The sequence below is a fragment of the Chelon labrosus genome, assembly GCF_963514085.1.
Source record: "Chelon labrosus genome assembly, chromosome: 16".
Taxonomy (NCBI): domain Eukaryota; kingdom Metazoa; phylum Chordata; class Actinopteri; order Mugiliformes; family Mugilidae; genus Chelon; species Chelon labrosus.
The window spans coordinates 3,113,785-3,130,707 of record NC_140349.1 but is presented as its reverse complement, the minus strand read 5'-3'; the positions used below and the strand labels follow the sequence as shown (position 1 = coordinate 3,130,707).

Here is a 16,923-nt window from a genome sequence, read left to right as displayed (position 1 = left end):
GAAAGGTGAAGCGTGATTAATGAGACGATGGACGCCAGCTGACAGCCGGGGAGGGACGTATCGGAGACGGGGCAGTCAGAAGTCAGAGGTTTGTTCTGACGGAGCGCATCCTGCAGAGTTTGGGCTCGATTCTGATTCTCTGATAGTTATTTGTAGCTTTTAAAAGTCAGTGAACCATCTGCTCATTGTGATACATACCTCAGGGGAGGACTCAAACATGTTGGAGTTAAATTTGATATCTTGAGATCGAGTGCACGGCTCAGATTGTGTGGCCTGCAGTGCGACGATAAGTTTATCTTCTGGTAACAAAGTGCACGGTGCAGGAAAAATAATCAGATTTATTAAAAGTGGCTTCTGTAAGGAGCTCAGTGTGAAGAACAAATCAATTCTCTCTCTCTCTCTCTATGTGACATTCAGGATTAACGAATACAGTGTGATCTGAAAGCCCTGGACCTTCAGCACAGCAGGACGTCCTTCTAGTTAATTATAAAAGTTTTATTAGAAATTGTGAAGCATTATTAAAAAGTTCCCTGTTTTCATATATTTTCTTAACTAAACGGTAGAAATTCATTGTGTTAAAATCTTAGAAATTAATGTTTTTGTGCTTTTAAATAAAAAATCGGACTAATAGGCGACAGTCCAGACTCTACGCAGAACCTAACGCCGTGGCCTGACGTGCACCTCCTCAAGAGCTGTGATTGGTCCGCTTGGTAGTAGCTCGTTTTCGCTTTTGTATTTCCAGCTGCTTCTCTATCTCTGCAGTTTTCTAATTGACTTGTTTTGGATCAATAAAGATGGAACACATGGAGGAAAGGTTAACGGAGGAGGTTCGGAAACATTTGTACGACTTGTCTTTGGCGAAATTTCTGCCAAAGTTTTAATCGCCATCGTTGAAAATGAAGCTGGAAGTAGAAACCAAAATTAACCCGACTGGCAAAAAAGACACAGCGCCCACTAGTGTTTGGGTGGAGTTGTTACAGAGCGAGACAGACTGACGAGCACCGGCGTAGGCTACGTACGTAGGTTACGGCGTTTTTGTCCTGCTGAGGCATAAACTCTACTTCAGTGTGTCTCATGCAGCCAGTAATTTACCTGGAGAACGTTTCTCCAACCTCATCAATCTTGAGCTTAAATGTTCACATGGGGCATCACATCTGCTGGAAATGGAACAGAAGAAGTTTTCATCTCCAACCCTGAATGTCTAGAGTAGAAGAAGACGACGACCAAGATGTCTCCACATCTCCATCGTCTCTGTCCACATGGATTCCATCTTGGTTCATCTTGTTTTCCTACCTCCATGTTTCTGTCCCTTAACCTGATATTTACCCCACATGGCATGAGCAGACATGCTCAGAGAGGATGGATTTATTCCAACAAGCAGAGAGAACGATTACCGGAGGTTTACACCACCAACACCACCTCTACATCTGATTGGAGACGCCTTCTTCATCCTTGCATTCAATCACATCTATCTGAACCAGTGATCTCTGAGGTTTAAAGCAGCCAACGTACATAGTTACCATGAGCATAAGGAGCCTATTAATGCTAAAGTATCTGGAGATTGTCCTCACAAGAAGGTCTAGAAGCTGAAATAACTCTTCAATAACTCCCAACACAGATTAAAATAAGGTCTGGAGCACGTACCCATGGGGATTTAACTTGGGTCCAATCTCCAGCAACTTAACCTCATCTTCTGTCACTTGTTGGTAAAGTTGGAACTTCCAGCCTGACTCCGGTCTAAAGTTCCTCTCTGAATGATCCCATCGAGCTTCAGGTATAGATTGAAAACCTCTATTGGACTCTGAGGCTCAGGAGGAGACATTTTTATTGTTTCTCAGACACATGGACAGAAACAAATCGACCACTCATTAGCACCTCCGCCGCCAGCATACATACAGTCTGATACGTTCAATACCCCCCCCCCCCCCCCCCCCCCATACCGACCGTTCATGTGACCGCAAACAAATCAATTGTCCTCCTCTCTCTCTCCTCTCCCAACGTGAGCCTCCTAACGACTCCTCGGTTTGACTCGGAGGCCGCTAACGACGTGACCGAGCGCTCGCTTGTGTGTTTCCGCGACTGTGGGAGGCCGCTAATGCTTCGGCCCGGTTCTGTCCTCATTAGCTGTCTCCGCTGAGACGGCTCCAGATAGATGCGGTGAAAAAGTGTCGTCAACAAGAACTATTAGAGATGGGGACAAAATGGAGCAGATAACCAGCAGACGGTTCTTTAATTAGCTTCTCTGTTGGAGTGCATTCAGTTCGAGCCGTGTATATGCAATATAATAAAATATAACGTTATGGAAATGGTGCAAGAAATTTAGTTCACCATCTCTGAATATGAGCCCTCCTCTCATTAAGTCCTACATCCAGCCCCCCCTGTGCTGGTTGCACAACTTCATCTGAGAATATGCACAAAAATAAAACACAGGAAAAGCCCACAGCGTCTATGTTTACATCTAAAATCTATTTAATCTTATTTAAATTAGCGTATACCTTTTGTGCAATGATCCATGAGTGGTGAAACACAAGGAGCGCCTTCATATTTAGTCTCTAGCATTAATTTGGGGACCAGTGTTCTGTCTGTGTCTAAAAGCAAGAGTAAAAGACCACATGGTGAGTATCTGGTCATTAACGGAGCCTTTTCTGATGGGTGGCACCCACAGACGTCTCAAACTAAAGCCAAAGTCTCTGCCAGTCTTTGAGAACTGAAGAAGCTACTTGGATGAAACGTCTTTTAAGAAACTCTTCAAGTCCATTTGCTCTTGTTTCAGCTTGTTTTTTGTATTTACCACGACCTGGATGACCAAGATAACCCCTCGAACAAAGGACTACGCTCTAAACTAAGTGTGGGTGGACACTCCTGTGAGATGCTCATGTTGAGGTTGACAAACTGATTTAAAATCAAACATTTCTCAGTGATCCATGTACCAATACCCCGCCGATAACGGAGCACAGTCTTATCAATTATTCCCCGCCTGTATAAGTGTAATCATTAAATAAATACGACATGTTCCTAAGTCTGTTCAAACTCTTCCTCCAGACGGCCGTAAACTCTAACGCGATGATAAATGAACATTTCCCGCCGAGGCGAAGGGTTTAACAGGCATCAATATTGGTCTGTTTTCCTGCAGATGTTTAGTTCAGGCTGACCAATTTCAGAGCACGGCTCCCTCCCCGAGAGACAATTCAGCGCCGAGTGGATTATCATACGGTCGAATAAAGTGAAAGTAAATGGGGCCGGTGGGATCGCTCTCATCGAAGAGTAAGGATACTCCCCTCCCAAGTTGGTCTAATTGGTCTGCGGGGAGCGGCCGAGGACCGTTTATGTGGAAGGGTAGCTTTTAAAGGAGGAGGCTGAGGAGCATCAAACGTCATTTAAAACAATTTCCTGCACTGACGAAGCTAAGAGGTGCCCAGTGTTTGTTTTCGTCTCGAAGGAAGAGTCGACGGTAGAATGAGAACGGCTTCAGTATACCTTCAATCATTCACAGGACTTTCACAACAGGTGGCATGGGTTCAATTTCAATTTTTTTCTCGTGCATGGGGTTTATAGCTGAGCCAACCTTGTTATTAATTTTCAATCAAAGACTGAACTTCTTTGTGGTGAAGATTAATGGACTCCTGAAGTGACCAGTGCAGAAAAAGGGCCATGTTTGTTGTTTTCATCCTATTTTTACTCAAACCCACTTGTTGTGCTTGCAATACAGTTTCATATGTAAAATTCAGATGCAGGAAATGACCAAGATCAAGAGGGTTAATGGGTAGAAGAGATGAATTACTCGTCCGAACAGAGTAAGACAGAAGCTCCATCGTGTTTAGTTCCTCTGCAGTTTTCCTTCAGCACCATCGAATCCCTTGAAAAGGTCCAAACCAACCACCTGCTTGTGTGCATTGCCAAATTGCGAACACTTTGCCAGCTCTGGCTAACTTTACGCTCCTGGGAACCACCTGGCTACTGTTGAGGAGCAGCAGCAGCAAAAGAAAAATAGATTTTCTTTGCCAGAGCTGGCAAAATTGCAGCAGTTTGCCCAAAATTTTGCACTGAAACATTTCACCAGTGAAACAGCTGGAGACAAACACAACCTGAGTTCCCCCAGAGAAAAAACTAAGGCAGCAGTGGCAAGAAAAATTTGAATTCTCTACATTTCAAATCTTCCTGAAAGTAGACAAAGAGACCTGAATCAAACAAATGTACCCTTGAACCCTTGTTTCCAGTATCTGCTGTGACCTAAATGTTTCTGCTAACTGCTGATCAGAACCACTTCAGTTCTGAGATGTTGGTGGGTTTCCTCACATCAACTGCTTGCTTCAGATCCTTCCACAACATTTCTATTGGATTAAGGTCAGGACTTTGACTTGGCCGTTCCTAAACATTCATCTTGTTGTTCTTTAACCGTTCTTTTGTAGAACCACTTGTGTTCTTGGTTCTCGTTGTCTTGCTGCATGACCCAGTTCCTCTTCACATTCAGCTCATGGACAGATGTCCTGACATTTTCTTTTAGAGTTCACTGGTAGAATTCAGAATTCATTGGTCCATCAGTGATGACAAAGACAGGCCCAAACCAGGACATTAGCGCCCCCATGTTTGATGGAGGGATGAGGTTCTGATGCTGGGATGCAAGCTATTCTACTTTGGTCTCATTTGTCCACTAAACATTGTCCCAATAGTCTTCTGTCTTGTCCACATGATGTTTAGAAATGTTCTTCTTGGAGAGCAGTGTCTTTGTCCATCACACCATGGTTCCTCTCAGACTATTATGGAGTGATCTTTGTTGGTGGACCACTCCTGTGGAGGCTAAAAAGAAAAAGCCTCGTCATTAACGCCTGAATTTACAGTTTAAATAAAATGCGACACAATGCCAGATTAATGAATCCCTGTTTACAAGCCCCCGATTCACTTCAAATTAGGCGGCAATTAAGCTAACGAGCCAAAAGCAAAAAAAATAAAAAATTGCAGCAAAATAAACGTTTTCCCCTCTGCAGAGCAAAGACGACAAAACCGCGTGATTGTGCCGTCAAATGTCTCTCTGCGTGGGGTCCTCGGCTACGACGGGAAAAGTTTGCAAACTCTGGGTGCTGTAGCGCAGACTGAAGTATTTATTACTCGCTGCGTTTTGATTGATTGTCAAATTAAATTGGTGACTTAGGAATCAGGCGGGGATGCAGAGTGTGAAAGGGCTCAGCGATTCGGCGTTACTGTAAGTGTTCCTCCTCTAATGACTGTTTATGGAACGCTGCCTGTGTGAATGAATGTTAATGGCTTCTGGGAAACAGGTTTCTGAAGGAGCTGTCGCCTCCGACGAGGGCTCTCTCACTAAAGCTCGCCCACACACACACACAACATGCAGTATATAAATATAAGGAGATTCTGTGTGTGTGTAGATAACGCTTGTTTAAGAGGAACATGCATGTAAATACACTCGCGTTAACTAATCTTCCTCCAGCGTACTCTGAATATTCGTCATCCAGTTTGGTACGCTCCATTTACCGTCTCATTTGCCCGCTGAACCATCTCTCTCTCTCTTTGTGTGCGTTTCGTTTTTTTTCTTCGCCTCCACCTCTAATTAACACTGTGTTGGCTGCGTGCTCTGCGGCTAATTACAGCGGCTGACACGGCCCAGCGATATAAATGAGGAGTGATGCAGGTCAAAGCTCTGCTCAGACTTTGCTGCTGTTTGTAGGGTTAAAAAAACAAAAAAATAACCTCTAAAGTGTTTATTTGGCGGAGAATAGAGGTTTAATAAGTCCTTTCTTGGTAAGATTGAAGATTTTCAAGTAAATAACTGATGTCACACTGTTTGCATGTCTGCTTCTGTACATAATACACTCTAGTTTTGGAGTAGTTCTTGCATCATTGTCTGTGAATTCATGTTTTTTATTGTGAAGAGGCGCCAAACCCAGAAGCAAACCGATGAAGAAGAACATTATTTAGCATCTTTGGCCCCGTTCAGACCTTGCATCAACATCAGACGCTCTTCTTACTTAATGGCATTAAAATGCATCTCCTCATATTCCCATGTGATCAGAGAGTAGTGAAGTAGTAAGTGAGAAATGTCTCTCAAATGTCTCATGGTTTGCCGACAATGTGATTAACTCAGTGGGGCTAAAAAGGCTGTGACAAGTTTGATACACGCTGTGGCATTCTAAAATGCATGGTACTAAAACTATAAAAACTTTAATGGACTTGTAACTGTCTATCTTGTCTGGTTGTGCGCCAAAATACATCATCCTGCAACTAAATAGCCCTCCAACCAATCGGAGACATTTTCCTGTAAATTAATTCAACTCCATGGTGCTTAGATAACGGCGACTACTGTCACTCTCCTGTCCATCACCACATAAAGTCCCGCCCACACACTCTGATTGGGCCAATCAGGAGCAGAATCGGTTCCCAATGGAGAGACTCCTGATTTGGCATCACTTATCTCTGAAAATACCTTCACAGTTCCTCCACAAGAATTATGTTTCCCATAAGTTTTTCTTTTTCTAGCACAAAGTGCCCCCCCCCCCACATTAACATTTCCTGTATTGCGTCACACTGTGTAACACACACAGAGGCCCCCCCCCATGCTCCTGCTAGTCATGCCTTACCCTCTTACATCACTGCTCCTATACCTTCGTATTATCTCACGCATGACTTCTTACTTGACCCTTGACCTCCCTCCTCCCGTTGCTCGGCTCCTACTTTCTCTGCATACATTTATCCTCCTCATTTTCCCTGCACATTTCTCCTTTCCTCCTCTCATTTTTCATTTTTCTTCTTTCTAAGCCTTCCGAATTATTTTCATTCACTCTTCCCAATACCTTCACATGTCAGATTCTTGATTTCCCTCGTACGTCTCTCTCCTACATTTTCACCTTCCCACACTCTTCTTTCTTCATGCCTTCCCTCTTCCTATTCTTCTTGCTCCCACCTCTTTTACCCCTCTTTCCCTCCCCCCCTACATGTCCCGTCTCTCTCAGGTTTGCCTTGGGAGGGTTACAGAGGTTGTACGGCCTCTGTTGTCTTGGTCACATGGTTGAAAACCTGCGCTGACTTTTGGTCAGCTGTAACAATGTCACCTGACTTCCTGCTTAGTTCCCATGACCATTACGGCCACAGGGGGGCGCTAACACTTCAGTGTAACTGTACTGTTTTTTTTTTTTTTTTTTTGAAGGGGGGGCTCAATTGTTGCTGTCGTCTCTTACAACTGCTAGAAGATGATGGTTAACAATAAAAATAAATAAATAAATAAATTAAAACCGTTCCTCTTTCTAAGCTGCTCGCACACAAAACATACGAGGTTGTGTTTTTTCTCTGTTCGTTCCTTTCCAGCAGCAGCAGCCTCACCGGCTTTCGGATTGGGCGTCGTCATGGTAACGGCCGCTGGAAGGGGGGGGGTGGGGGTTTAGAGAGAGGGAAGAGGGGATGCACTGTCATGCATGAGCAGGTGTGTGTGTGTGTGTGTGCTGGCATGTTTGTAGTTGACGAGCTTGTAAAACTCTGCTGAGGTGTGTGTGTAATGATGCGTGGGGAAAAATGGATGTCTCAGTGTGTGTGTGTGTGTGTGTGTGTGTGTGTGTGTTTGTGTGCGTGTGTGTGAGGTAGAGATAATTAGAGCGAGAGGAGAGGATGCTATTTGCACCGTCACCTTGCATGACTACTACTGTGTGGGTCTTTGCTTTATATCTCAGGATGCTCAGGTGTGTGTGTGTGTGTGTGTGTCCTGTTTGACAACCACATCCTTTCACATTAGTATTCTGTTCCATGTCCAGTGTGCGTGTGTGTGTGCTGCAGAGCTGTTTTTGGCCACGTCCGCCTTTTCTCGCATCAGTATTCATGCATGTCGGTGACGGTGCAGCACGCCGATCATGTTTTCTGCATGCCTGTGTGCTCATGCATGTGTGGGTCGCATTAGCCGAAGGTAAAACGAGCTTACGCAGACTGGAGCCTTGTTTGTTTGTGTGTGTGTGTGGGCTTTGTGTTTCTGCGCCCTTAGCTGCCAAAGACGGGCCAGAGGAGGAACGAGGTGGTGATCTGAGGAGGGAGAGGGAATAAAAAAAAGAAAAGGAAAGGAAAGGAAACGAGCACGGCCAGACGGAGAATGCAAATAAATCTGTCTGAGAACGGATTGTAAAGAATTAAAGAGAGCGTGAAAGAAGTACTCCTGCGCTGCTGCTGCTGCGCTCGACTTGAAGCAAACATTCAGGGGAAGCACAACAACATCCTTAATCCTTAAAGAGGGGAGCTATCAATGCAGAACTAATGTATACACTAAAAAATGTATGGTAATAATATGAAAATCCAATAAAGTGAAGAGCAGCAGCTGTATTTTTAAGACTGGAAAGGCCTGGAGGTGAAAGAGTGGACTGATCTAAACACTGTGAAATATTTACGTTAACTTTATTAATACCCAGGAGGGAACATGTGATCCAGGTATCAATGAAAAAGAGGACTAGGAGATACAGCCGTCATAATCAGGATCTTACTAACTAGCAGCTGCAGCATGCGACCAGCCGTGATGACCTGTTGCATGTCTTTTAAAAATGACTTTTAGAAATGACTGATCCCACGACAGTGCATGAAGTACGAGGCTGGACCAATATGTCTTTAAAAATGGTATGATAAGATGTGTTTAAGTCATAGACTGTATATAAATATGGACTACACGTCTCCTTCCTTTCCTTTCACTGTCCAAATTGACGCTATTTTCCCGGGCGATGACTTCTTGCGAGTTTGGAGCCGAAGTTTGATCTGTACGATCCGAGATTGGAGCCACGTTATCGATGCCCCGCCCACACTCGCTCCAGACTCACTCGCGTTTTCGTAAAGCGGTTAGCGGCATGGCATCTGGTGGTCACCATTATGTCACATCCTGTTTCTGTAGTGCCAAATGACACTTGAAAATTCATCAACATTATATCAACTACCTAGAATGACAGAAACCATCCTTAAAATTTATCTGATGTGTATTTTAGTGTTTTAGTTTGGCCCAAGTCCCGCCCACTAATATGGGAGGGGGTGGAGCTTATGACCTATACTGCAGCCAGCCACCAGGGGGAGCTCTACTTGCTTTGGCTTCACTTTTGAGGAGCAGGTCTGCCGTCCATCTTTATATTGTCTGTTGTTTACATTCACCAAAACCTTTCCGAGCTTTATTAACGTGAGCAAAGTGGTTCTTCCTGCAGAAGACGATTTCCCTCCAACTTTCTCTCCAACCCTGAACTGACATAAAGTGTTGCCTAGCCACTTGAACTAACTATAACCATCCCAACAAAATGCCTAACCCTAAAATAAACCAAATTCAGACCTTGACCCTAAAACCAAGCCTCAGCCTGCTTGGCACACTTTTGCAGCTGAGTACCTGCTGGAAAAGTCATTTTCTTTTGGTGATAATGACAGCTCTTTTAAAAACAAATGACATGTCCAGACTTTTGCTGGGATAGATTTTCATTTGCTCTTTATTTTTTATTCTGCTGCACGGTGGTCGCACTGATCACTGTCACTTAGGCAGCGGTGGCGAAGCCGACTTGGTTGTTGGTACGGTCGAAGATGGAGTAGTACTCTCTGAGGAACACGTCGCCAAAGATCCACATTGGCTGGCCGTCTTGAGAGAATAGGTAGGTGGGGGTGATGCCCACGGTGCAGTACTGTTGTCCGTTCTCGTAGTACTAGAGAAGGAGACAGGAGATCGGGACGTTCATACACATTCGCACACTCCCAAATACAAAGCACGGCTTAAGGTTAGCACAGAAATAGAAATATACCTGGATGATGTAAGCAGAAGGAGGCAGGGGGTAGGTATCTCCACTCATGACAAAGCTGAGAGTTGGCAAGTTGTTGATCTGGGCACAGTTCACCATATACTGCAGAACAAAAGAGATCCGGTTTGAGAGGAACAGAAACAAACTGGTGTTTGATTAGGAACATTATCTAGTACTTGTGAACGGTGCGGCCAAAGGAGTTGTTTGATTGTTCATGAGGAATAATATTGTCGCTGTCTGTCCATTTGTCCCACCTGTCCATTCTGGTCCTGCTGGGCTCCAATGGACTGCATGATGTAACCCATAATCTGGCTTGGGGCTGTCAGCATGGAGGTTCCAGTGTCCACGATGGCCTGGCATCCCTCAAAACACACGCCGGTCTCCTGATTGTTAATCCGGAATCTGCACACCAAAAGTTATTTTTACTTGCGTCATATAAAGCACAAATTGGCACCGTCTCGGTAACAAGAAAATGCGGATAAAATTTTGAAAAACACCGACCCCTGCACGCCAATCTGCCAGTAGGTCGCAGAGGTGACAGGAATCCAGTAGATCAGGCCCTGGTACATGTTCTGGTCCACTTCTCCGAAAGAGAGCACACTGCCTTGCTGTTCGTTCCTATATCGCAAAGCAAACTAAGTGAGGCAGAAGGTCAAATACGAATTTATATCACCCGTTTACAGTCTTGTCATACTTAGACAGGTAGAAAGCGAAAATGTCAGCATTGAGCAGGTCCTGAGACATCATGCTGTCAAAGACGGGGGTCTCTCCTCCAGCTGAGATGGATGGATAGGCCAAGCCAAGGATGCCGTCAAACTGGGCCACCTCGAAGGTCTGACCAGGCTCGTTTGTGCTCAGGCCAATCTCCTGGTTAGAGATTACAATGCTGCCGACCTACAGAGTTCAAAACCAACCAATGTTATGAGGAAATTATAAATTTGGCAATATCTGTTTAGGTTTCAGAGACTAGAATTTTCGACAGCTACGGCAATAAATGAACTCGCTGGAGATCTTTTATTTTATGGGAGTACCAAATCATTAAATACAGTCTTGTATAAAAAAGTCATGGCTTTTTTTAAAATTAATTTAACACCTACTACATATCTGGCTACAGCTTTGTTGATTGTTAAGTGGGGCTGACTCACATTGACAGTGTCGTAGCCAAAGACTCCATAAAGGCTTCCGACTCCGTAGGGCACGTAGAAGGTCTGACCAGTAGCAGAGTAGGTGGAGGACTGCTTGGGGTTGAACTTCTTGTGTGCGTCTGTAAATGACATAGATCTGGATTAGCTCTGGAGCCATTTCCATGTCTTTATGCCTTCCAGAGCCTTTTGACATACTGGTGATTCCCTCGCTTATAGAAGCCACAAGCTGAATTTTATCTAAGACAGTTGCAGAAACGTCCTGTAACTATGTCTAAATCCCATCATGCATCTTCGATATGTAATTTGTCGGAAACAGGATCACAAACCACGGCGTCTGCATGTGCAGCTTCTAGCTAAGCACGTGTAAGCCCTATTGGAAGTTTTTAACTTGCAAATATCCTGTGAAGTGAGTGGCAGACTTGTACTCACTGCAGGCCTCAGTGTTACAGTAGACCGAGTCCACCCACAGGTTGGAAGAGCCGGTGTCAAACACCACCTGGAAGGACTGAGGGGGTGTTCCAATACTGATGGCTCCACAGTAGGTCATCTAGAGGTAAAGAAAGAGACGGACAGAATAAAAAATCGGTGATTGCTTCAAACAAGATGTTGCATCAGTTCTGAACTGAAGAAGCTACTCGGATGAGTGGTGAAACATCTTCTCAAAAAACTCTACAAGTCCAGTTGCCTTTTTTGAACCTTTGTTGGATATACCATGACCTGGATGACTGAGAACCTTCACAGACAAGATGCTCTAGTACGTAAAAATAGATTTCTTACATCGGCATAGTTGTTGATGTACATCCCAGCGGCGGCAAACTCATTGTTCTGATACTTCTGGGCTGGGTCTTGGTAAGGAATCTTGATCCCTTTCTCTCTCAGGGCCTCACGAATAGACTTGTGCTTGTGCAGAGGGATCCTAAGAAGAAGAAGAAAGGATTTTGACTTCCTGTGCGTTTTAGACTGGCCCCTGAAGTCAGATCTACGATTTTGTTCTCAGAGAAAAAGACCATGGATCTTACCTGATTCCCTCTGCAAGCACCACACAGACCAGAACGGCAACAAGACACTTCATGATCCCTTATCTGTGCACACCTACCTCTCCTGGATGAATACAACTAACCTTGGAACTGGACAAGCCTTATATACACGATTTTATCCCCATATCACCTAGAGTGTTATTGAAAATTCAGCCATATCAGTCCAGACAGGGTGACCCCTTTGTGCTACATGCTTAGTTTTCATATCTAACCATTATTCAGTACTGTGATAGCGGCGCTAACCAAACACAGGAAAAACTGCTCATTAAAATGTTGTTTCACTTCAGAGAGTTTTGGGATAGGGAGGCAATTGTATTGGGGTGATAGACACACCTCATTTTGTGTTTTCCACGTAACGGTCTCACTGTGTACAGTGTGCCTTACATATTGGGGCCAATACCAAAAAATACTAAAAGACAACCCTTTTCAATGTGGCATCAATTTTCAACATTCTGTGGTCTAAAAAGCTGGTATTGTCAGAAAGTCATTCCAAGTTCATCATTCAAACAGCCATGAACACACGACGTCACTTAACGGACGAGCTGAATGTGTGCAGTGGGCACAAGATCATGTGACCTGGACAATGCAGCAGTGGTCTACCGTCCTGTTCACTGAGTGTAGGGTCACCTTGCACAGAAATGATGGTCGTCAGCATTGCTGGAGAAGGTGAGGTGAGCGATACGCCGAGGCCAACATGGTCCCCAGGGTTCGCTTTGGTGGAGGAGGTGCAACAGTCTGGGCAGGCATCACCAGTCAGTGCAAAACAGATTTGTTTATTGTAGATGGCTCAGTCACTGCACATTCGTACCTCAGAGACATCATAGAACCCATCATCATCCCCCAATTCCACCAGCACACCCCCAACTTTCTCTTTGATGGATGATAATGCTCCACCACATCGTGCCAGAATTGTCACAGCTCGACTTCAGGAAGTCAGAGTGCCTCATATGGTATGGCCAGCAATGTCCCCTGACCTGAACCCCATAGAGCACATCTGGGACCAGCTGAAGCAGAGACTGGATGATCGTACCCCGCCCCCACGTGACCTGGCAGAACTGCGTGTAGCACTTGTGGAAGAGTGGAACGCATTGCCTCAGAACAACATCATGAGGCTAGTGAGGAGCATGAGACGTCGCTGTCAAGCTGTCATTGCGGCAAATGGTGGAAACACCCGCTACTGTCAATTTTTGTTATTTGGGGCTATCCTTGTTATTGTGTCTAAATGTTTGGGGTAATAAATATTAAACTAATGAAAATGGTGTTTCTTCTCATGTGTATTTTTCTGGGGCGGAGTCTGAAGTTATGAATGTGACTTTTGATTGCAAACCAATTTTCTAAAAAGTTCAACAGTTTTCTGTTGTTTTCCACAACGTGTCTGTTGGAAATGCTCAGCATGCACTTATCTGATAAGACGTGTATCAACAGCAAGGTCAGTAGTAGTGGTAGCTAAGTAGCTTAGTAGTAACGTGTGTGCAACAACAATTTCCCCCAGATGGAAATGAATGTATTATATCTAGGCTTCAGTATCAGCAGTACCTTAACCAAACAGTTTAATCAAAACATTTTGTGCCGTTCGTCGTATCACAACTTTTAATAATCATAGTTTAAATGTCAAGAATTTTTACTCAAAGTGATAAAGTAAATCTAAACTTGTTGTTGAGTTGTTCCATTTGCAACATTACATTATTTAACCAGTAAGATTAAATTGAATTGATTTTATTCATTGTACTACTTTCACTTTGTGGTTTAGCTTCATCCTCTATCAATAATCTCTTTTGCCTTCGACATCTCTGTCGTGATTAGCTTTGCGTTTTCCAAGTTTCCCCAGTCATTGCTCATTAAAACAGGCCAGGGGCAGGCCACTAACTTTTTCATGACCCCTCTGGTTTTACTTTTAGATGCATCAGCATGTCCTCATTTGTGCCGTGGCACCACTGACACTGTGTAGACAGGACACCTATATGACTGTGTGATGTAAGCTCGCATCCATATGTAATATGTGGAGTGTCCTTTTCTTTCCTTCAACGCGTTGCAAGTCGACTGCTGTAGAAACATGAGGCTGCTGAAACTAAGAAACAAATCGTTCAGCCCTACTGATGGGGTAGGAGAAGATGACCAAGGCGCATGGATTCCAGCTTAGTTCATCTTGTTTTTCTACCTCCATGTTTCTCCTCAACTTGATGTTTAGTCCACGTGGAGCAGATGTGCTCAGAGAAAATGGATTTATTCCAATAACCAGAGAGAAACCAGAGAGATTTAAGATTTACATGGTCTCAAGTTCAGGTCTCCAGTTCTGGCTGGAGACTCGTTGTGATGCCAGGTGTGAACACGGGTACTTCAAAGCTGGACAGGTGCATTCAAATGACCCAGGTCTGATCAGGGTCTGTGTTTGATGACTGGTCATTTTAAGTGTCAGGATTTGGATGTGGATTTTTGGATTTTTAGGACATTTAACGACAAAGTAAACAAACCTACCTACATACCTGCTACCTTCTCTCATGCACCCCCCCCCCCCCCCCCCCCCTCCCACCATGAGGGTTTGGGATATGCTGGTGGTGGTTGCATGCTTCATTAACTTGCTGTGTCAAGAGCCAGACTGCTCTGTGTGGATCTAAATTTAGCTCGGGGAAAAAGAGCAGATTTTAAACTAAGCCTCAGTGAACCCTCTAAACTCCTACCTTCACCCTCCTCCTCCTCCTCGTGTTATTTATTTATTTATTTTTTTTGTCTCTGTGGAATCAAAGAGCGATTAGAGGGAGGCAAAGTTTCATATCTTGTTTGGTCTCGGCGGCGCAGACGCCATCATCACCGCCATCGTGGTTATTATGAGCAGTGCTGCTGGTGGTGGTGTCAGCGGTGGTGGTGGTGTAGCATGAGGCTGCTGGGCTTTAATTGGCTGCTCCGCTGCACGGGGTTAGCCTCATTTGTGGGTCTTGTTATCTCGCTGAGACTGTGCGAGGCATGCTTGTGTGTCTGTTATGTCATTGAGGTGAAGCTGCAACAAGGTTAGCTATTAGACGGATCGCCAGAAGGAAGTTTGGCTGCTTCGATCTGGTCATCGGCTGATTGAAGAGATGGAACCAGACGGAAAGTTCCTCTTGCTGAAACGTGATGTGATGAGTTCCAGACTCCGACTAAGCTTCAGTCTTAGCTGTGTTTGTTTAAATGCAGAAATTAAACTATATTTTTCTAGACTGATTCATGAGAAAAAAATAAAAAGCATTCAGTCAGGAGGTTTGAGTGTTTGAGGTCAGTAAAGCTGGATTACCAAGCAAAGCAAGAACGTTGTAAAGCTCCAGTTCTCACATTATTACGTAATCTCAAGGGACCGGCCAGAGTGTCAACGCTGTGCTGCTCACAGTAAATACAGTGTTTATTGTGTGTTTTTTACTCGTATTCATTGTTCTGTGATTCAGGACATACTTTATTTAATTGTATTTAATCATACATCTGCTTTCGGTGTCATTTTATGGATTTTATTTAACACTTTAACCTCTTAAATAATATCTTAAATGTGAGAAATGGCCGATACTGCATCACAGCACGAAGATGGAAATGATTTGAGAACTTTACCTTTTTTTTATGTGTGATGCTGAACATAACAGGGGACGACTGTGGCTCAGGGTGGTCCATAAACCGGAGGGTTAGTGGTTCGATCTCCGGTGCACAGACCGGGTGTCCTCGAGCCTCGGGTTTGTTGTCAACATTAACTCAATTGATTACATTTTTATCTACTATTCTGCAGAACTGTCTGTTTCTCATGTTTAAAATGACTAAATAACTTTCTTCAGATAATATTAAAGGTAGACTTTACATCCACAAAAGCTTAACGTGTCATTAAAATCTGTTAAAATGCATAAAAACGACAGCAATGATAGCAGACTTCTGATAATATCTATAAATATTCTCTCTATATACATGTATCTCTCTTTATATCTCTCGATCTCTATCTTGCTCTCTCTCAATATCTCGCCATCTCTCTCACTGTCTCTCGTTATATCTCTATCTTGCTGTCTCCGTATTTCTTTCTCTCGCTATCTCGCGCTCTGTATGTCTCTATCTCAATATATATCTGTCTCTATCACTCTCTATCTCACTATCCCTGTATCTCTTGCTATCTCTTTGTATCTCTATCTCTTGCTATCTCTATCTCTCTATATCTCTATCTCTCCATCTCTCGTTATCTCTCTCACTCTCACTTTCTATCTCTCATTATATCGCTGTATCTCTATCACTCTCTATCTCGCTCTGTATCTCTCTCATGTGATCTCTCTATCTCTCTCCATCTCTGTCTCTTTCTTATTCTATCTGTCTGTCTATACATTTCTTGACTATTTTTTTTTTTTTTTTTTTAAATGTACTCAGATGTTTGTGATCACGGTGTTGAACCAGTCTTTAGGTTTGACACTTGGCCCATGTACAAAACATCACTATAAGATTATGTAATCAGATGAAAACATGACTGACCACCAGACTGCTCCCAGTGCTTGGTACTGGTGTATGAAGGAGTGGCTAGACGTGTCACTGCGTCTCTTGAATTCAGTATTTTCTACATGTCTGGATTTTCCCACCAGTCCTGAAAGAAGACAAAGAGAACCCATCAAATAAATCAAACACAAATGTTATGCTCTTGTGTTTGTTTATTCAGGAAAATGAACCAATATTACATATCAGCGAGGTGCAGATAAAAGACTTGCCTTTATACCTCACAGATATTTTCCTCAATAAACGAACATGTACATTCAATATAATGAGAGAATTCAGACTGGACCAACACAGAGTAAAAATATGTAAGAACAGTTGAAGCCTTTCCACAGCCTCGTCTGTGTTTGACTGGCTGACTGTGTGTGTTCTTGTGTTTCTGCTCAGAGCCGATTATGGTAATAAGACCATCATGGGATTTGGAATATGGAGAGAGAGCGGGACGATATAGTGGCTGTGAGCTGAGCTGCAGATTTATGGGTCTGTACGCTTTCATGGAGGAGGCAGGAGGTG

The 16,923-nt window shown here is 43.8% G+C and overlaps 1 protein-coding gene across 1 annotated transcript; it reads right to left on the bottom strand.

The window, feature by feature from the left end:
- Nucleotides 1-9,338: 9,338 nt before the first annotated feature.
- On the bottom strand, nt 9,339-11,963 carry LOC311501252 (gastricsin-like; the record flags this gene model as incomplete). The annotated part of the gene is made up of 9 exons (XM_084562971.1): nt 9,339-9,653; nt 9,750-9,848; nt 10,001-10,148; nt 10,248-10,364; nt 10,441-10,640; nt 10,892-11,010; nt 11,321-11,438; nt 11,669-11,807; nt 11,911-11,963. The coding sequence occupies 9 exons, from the start codon at nt 11,961-11,963 to the stop codon at nt 9,489-9,491; spliced, it is 1,158 nt and encodes a 385-aa protein (XP_084419097.1). The 3' UTR covers nt 9,339-9,488.
- Between the last annotated feature and the right edge of the window lie 4,960 nt (nt 11,964-16,923).